General features: G+C 41.3%; 1 protein-coding gene across 1 annotated transcript; it reads left to right on the forward strand.

Annotated features, from left to right (window-relative positions):
• The first annotated feature begins 328 nt into the window (after positions 1 to 328).
• On the forward strand, positions 329 to 5,694 carry KERA (keratocan). Its single transcript, XM_054386964.1, has 2 exons — positions 329 to 1,214; positions 5,522 to 5,694. The coding sequence occupies exons 1-2, from the start codon at positions 329 to 331 to the stop codon at positions 5,692 to 5,694; spliced, it is 1,059 nt and encodes a 352-aa protein (XP_054242939.1).
• Positions 5,695 to 6,000: the final 306 nt, after the last annotated feature.

Below are 6,000 nucleotides of genomic sequence, written 5' to 3' on the forward strand. Positions count from 1 at the left end.
TCTTGATTGGAAAGCATAAACAGGTTTATAAGAGGCATGGGTTGGGTTGGTCCAGGTTTTCAGGCTCCTTAGCTTGAACATCACTTAAACTTGTAGCCCGTGTGGAGGCTAAGTTGAAAATATCATTCAACACATGGCATATATAAACCTCTTGTGTTGCTGTTCAGTTTTTCCTTACCATTTCATAGGAAATATAGCAGAAGGCAGAATGTGGCTGTTCATGAAGGAAATGTTTGTTATGCACTACTGCTTTGTTACACAATCCTGTTTTGTTATAGTTGTTCTCTTGAGAGACAGCTAATTGTTTTTCTCCCTTCCAAGGCACACAATGGCTCTAAGAGTCTGTACAAGCCTTTTGCTCTTATTCTTGGTCCATTCTGTGTGGGCTCGAACTGTGAGACAAGTCTATGATGAGCTGGATCCTGAGCACTGGTCTCGCTACACCTCTGAGTGTCCCCGAGAGTGCTTTTGTCCTCCTAGTTTCCCTAATGCCTTGTACTGTGATAACAAAGGACTTAAGGAAATACCTCCAATCCCAGCGAGAATTTGGTACCTCTACCTTCAAAACAATCTCATTGAAACTGTTTCAGAGCAGCCTTTTGTGAATGCCACTCATCTGAGGTGGATAAATCTGAACAAGAATAAGATCACCAATGGCGGGATTGAGAACGGTGTGCTGAGCAAGCTGAGAAGGCTGCTTTACTTATTCCTTGAAGACAATGAATTGGAAGAGGTACCTGCCCCACTACCAGTGGGCCTGGAACAGCTGAGACTGGCTAGAAACAAAATCTCCAGAATCCCAGAAGGAGTCTTCAGCAACTTGGAAAACCTCACCATGTTAGATCTGCACCAGAACAGTTTGTTGGACAGCGCTCTGCAAAGCGACACCTTCCGAGGACTCAACAACCTCATGCAACTCAACATAGCAAAGAATTCCCTGAAGAAAATGCCTTTGAGCATCCCAGCTAACACACTGCAGCTGTTTTTGGACAACAACTCCATTGAAGTGATACCAGAAGACTACTTCAGCGCAATACCCAAGGTGTCTTTCCTGCGGCTGAACTACAATAAACTATCTGACGATGGTATTCCCCCCAATGGGTTTAATGTTTCATCCATTCTAGACCTGCAGCTGTCTCACAACCAGCTCACTAAAATCCCACCCATCAATGCTCATCTTGAGCACCTGCACCTTGATCACAACAAAATCAAAAGTAAGTGGGCACTGTCAATGTGGATTCCTAACAAAATAGAATTATTTTTTTAAATGTCTACTTAACTACTGAAAAAAACCCCAACTCTTTGAAATAGAGTGAAAATGTGCTGTAGATTATAGGGAGATGAGACAGAAGACCTCCCACAGGCCAGTTTTTAAGCCAGGTTTAATACCTGACAAGCTAATATGTGCATGGAAGCAACACCACATGTGAAATATCTTCCTGTGCACACAGAAAACAGAACCACTTTGGAAGCAGATATGAAATATGAGTGGACTGAAGAGAGTTTGTGCATTCACATTTCACTAGACACATGCCAAGAACCATTTTTGGGGGGGAATAAATTGAGTTTCCCACAGAAAGGGTAGGAGGAAACAAACAAGAAACCACAATAAAAGGCTGTGTGCAACGCACTGGGATCACAGAATCACAGATTGCTAGGGGTTGGAAGGGACCTCTGGAGGTCATGGAGATATTCAGCCCACATCTGTATGATTTAGATTTTCATAATCCCTGAGCAGCTTAAGGACTAAACTCAGAGAACTGCTCTACACTCAGTTTTTCTATCTCTCTGCCCACCTAATTTATCTAAGGAGGAGCTTTGGATGAGGCAGTCTTTTAGACTAAAATGTGGTCTGTAGTCAACACAATCTCGTTCAAGTATGACTGATGAGAATGTGAATGTTTAACATTTCAGGCTTTGAGTATCCTCCCCACCTTTTATTTACTGTGCTCAAAATCATAGAATCATAGAATCATAGAATCATAGAAGCATAGAAGCATAGAATCATGGAATTGTTTGGGTTGGGAAATCCTTCTGAGATCATTGAGTCCAAACATCAACCCGACACTACTATGGCCACCAAACCATCTCCTCAAGTGCCATGGTGCCATTTGGGTTTGATCTCCATGAAAAATCTCCTCATTGACTTTAAAATAGCTAAGATTTGTCCTGCTAAGACTTATCTCCTCCAAAGTCTTCTAACATTTTCTGCTTTACATAAACAAGACAAAATTTTGTAGCCAAGCCAACAGAAGCCTCTTGTTACATCATAGCTGTGCTTCTAGCTCTGATTCCAGACTCATCCAGCTATAACATGGATGTGGTGGTTAGGGACACTGGGTGAAGTATCTGCTCAGCAAGTCTTACACTCCTCAAATCCTTTGTTTCATGCCAAAAGCCAGCATTTAAGTCAGGGCTTTCTATTCATCTCTGCACAGGAGGCAACAAAATCTCTACATTTGTCTTGCTGTCAGAATGATTTTAAATAAATGATTCCTTGCTCTTGTGTTGTGCTCACAAATGGACTAAAAATAATGGTTTGGCCTCTGTATAAAACAAGGACATAGCAAAGGAAGATGTTTATCAATAATTAAGGTTAACTGACTGCCTTTGGCACAACAAATGGGTGAACACTTGTAAGGAAATATCCATTTCCCACAGCTGGCTCCCATTTAAGTGGCTTGTGAGAAGTCTAACAGTTAATTGGAGTTAGGTGTTGCTGCTGGACAGATTTCATTGCCCCCTGGTTAGAAAGAGATTTATTTGCATTGCTTCACTGCAGGGCCTCAGGTGTAGGTTTTATTTATCTTGTCTCTTTAAGTGGACACTATGTTGGAATGTAACCTGTCCAGTTTAAGAAGGGCTTTGTGTCTAGGTAGCATTTAAAGAGCTGTCAAAATATATTATTATATTGTATTATGCTATATTACAATATATATAATATAATAATATAATATAATATCATATCATATCATGTCATATCATATCATATTACACAATATTTTATATATGTTATATTATAGAATATTTATATTATATAATTTTATATTATATTATATTATTTCCTAAATAATATATGGATATATTCTTATTAATCAATACCTATTAATAAGAATACAAGAACATAAGATTATAAGAATATGAGACCACAATAATATAAGGAACTAATGTAATCTGATGAATTATTCTTATCAGTATATTCTTGTGAATGACATGATTTCCTTTAAGAAGGTTAAAATCAGGAAAATTCAACTTCAAGTGCAGGTGCAAACTCAAGTCCTCATTTCAAATGACAGGAGGGTACCCATGAGCTTCAACCACAAGGGTTTATGTTCCTTAATGTCTTAGCCGTTATTCAAAGTCCATCACTGATTTAAGCCCAATTGAAATTAACTAATTAATTGTTCATTCTTAGCACCTACATATAAAGTAGTCAAGTTGGCAAAGGCAGCCTGACATGTTAAATAAAATTAAGGTATTATGTAAGGAATATTCTACCACACAGCATAACTGTGGCTGAGGTAAGGGATAATGACACAGTCTTCATCAGAGACTGCTCTGATGGGACCCTTAGGATCACAAACAAGGAATGGAATTGCATCAGGCAGGAGTAATAAAGCTGTGGCATTCATTCTGCAGATTGGGTTTGCTGCCTTAAAGCCAAGCAGCTGATGATCAGTGACTACTTGAAGAGGGCCACTGTCAAAGATTGGAAAGAAAAGTAACTGCAGAAGACTCTTTCTGATTTCTTCACAAAAGAGTACTCCTGAAAGTTTACCTCTGTGTGTGGCGTACTTCTGAGATACCCCTGCTCAACCTGCCAATTCATAGAATCAGAGACTGGCTTGAGTTGGAAGGGAAGGGACCTTAAAGATCATCTGGTTCCAACCTCCCTGCCATGTGCAGAGACACCCCCCAGTAGCCCAGGTTGCTCAAGGACTCCTTCAGCCTGGTCTTAAACACTTCCAGGCATGAGGCATTCACAAGAAGTTCAAGAGGGTCAGGGATATACTAGGGAGTGCCCAATGGAGGTCTACAAGGATGAGGAAGGGAGTGGAACATCTGTCTGATGAGGAAGGGAGTGGAACATCTGTCGGATGAAGAAGGGAGTGCAACATCTGTCTGATGAGGAGGGGCTGAGAGCCCTGAGGCTGTTTAGCCTGGAGAAGAGAAGGCTGAGAGGGGATCTGATTGATCTTTACAGATATCTGAAGGGTGGAGGTCAAGAATGAGGGGCCAGGATCATTTCAGTGGTGTCCTATGGTAGGACAAGGGACAATGGACACGAACTGGAACACAAGAAGTTCCACCCCAACAGGAGGAAAAGCTTCTTTGCTGTGAGGTTGGCAGAGCCGTGGAACAGGCTGCTCAGAGAGGTTGTGGAGTCTCTTTCTTTAGAGACTTTTGAGACCCATCTGGGCATGTTCCCACATGGCCTGCCCTTGGTGCTCCTGCTTTGATAGGAGGTTGGACGCAATCTCCAGAGGTCCCTTCTAACGCCTACCATTCTGTGATTCTATGAATCTCTGAATGTTTCCAAACCATGAGTTTTACTGGAAAAGAACCAGGATTTTCTGCAGTTTTTTTAGCAGTCATAAAGTCCATCAGGCAGTAATGAGAAACTCTTCTGCAGTTTTGCCCTACAGGTCCAGCCTCTCATTTTTTAAATATTACACCACTTAACCACTTTGCCTGTTGACAACAGGTGGAACCAAACAGGTTCCAAACAGATGGAACCAAACATCCTAGATTTAGTTTGGGTTAGTCATAAAGACCACCTAGACAGTTCTTGGGAAGAGATATACAACTGCAGATGGAAAACCATCCCATCCTGAGGAGCTGTCAATCACCTTGCAGAAATGGTCATCTCTCTCCAGAGTTTGCAAAGAGTATCTGCAGGGATTACTTGCACTGGCACTTGCCCTCTTTGTGGATCAGTTTAGGTATGTGAGTTGTAGCTCTGTAGATATGGATTGTCCTGCTCCTCTTGCTGAAGCAATGTATCCATGAATAGGCTTGCAAGAGAAAGAGGAGGGAGAAAGGTTTTGGGTAAGATTTGCTGTTCATAGGAAGAGAACAATCCAAAAAACCCCAAACCACTTCACACCACACATCATCAGGAAATAACTTCTTCCTAGGTGGCCTGTGGTTAGATAACTGCTGCCTCACTTTGAAGCTGGAATCATTAACCCAGGGAAAAGTGGTGCCATGGGAGAATTCCTGGGGCAGGAACCACAGAGATTTAGAACACACCTGAAGCATTCTTGTCCCCAGAGGACAGCAGTGTTGACATGAAAAGGCAAGATATTCTCTGCCACAGAGTGCTGCTTCCCTTGTCAAACTTTTAACAACTTTTAACTTCCTTTCCCAGAGCTTCCCATATAAAAATAAGTTGCAGCTTGTTTCTTCCACACACTCTACAGTATCGATGGAAATCTGTTTTATTTGTCTTCTAAATGATTTCTTTTCTTCATGAACCTTTCCCACAGGCATTACCTAACATGTTGATCTACACTTCCAGGTGTCAATGGGACTCAGATATGCCCAGTCTCAATTGCCCTAGCAGAAGACTATGGGTTTTATGGCAACGTTCCTCGCCTCCGATACCTTCGCCTGGATGGAAATGAAATTCAACCTCCCATCCCTCTGGACATCATGGTCTGTTTCAGATTACTTCAAGCTGTCATCATCTGAAGATCTTGCAGTGTCACCCTTGCTGTTGAGGGTGCTAAGATACAAGTTTTGCTCGACTGAAACTTGTTCTAACTCAGAAATCAAGAAGCAAAAGCTTTACTTTGACTTTTTTCTTTTTCTTTCTTTGCTTGCATCTTTTCTGCAGAGGAAAAAATCATTCTTCTTTCACAGAAGGTTTGGGATGGGCATGAAACACGTGCTTAACACTTTATCCAAGAATTCCTAACACAATTATATTGGAATTCATAGAATCACAGAATCATAGAATCAGTCAGGGTTGGAAGGGACCACAAGGATCATCCAGTT

The sequence above is a fragment of the Indicator indicator genome, chromosome 14, assembly GCF_027791375.1.
Source record: "Indicator indicator isolate 239-I01 chromosome 14, UM_Iind_1.1, whole genome shotgun sequence".
Classification (NCBI taxonomy): domain Eukaryota; kingdom Metazoa; phylum Chordata; class Aves; order Piciformes; family Indicatoridae; genus Indicator; species Indicator indicator.

Bases quoted from the DNA above. Each gene is read 5' to 3' on its own strand.
- KERA (XM_054386964.1), top strand. From the start codon at position 329: ATGGCTCTAAGAGTCTGTACAAGCCTTTTGCTCTTATTCTTGGTCCAT. The intron at 1,215-5,521 runs GTAAGTGGGCAC...CTACACTTCCAG, and splicing joins TGATCACAACAAAATCAAAA to GTGTCAATGGGACTCAGATA.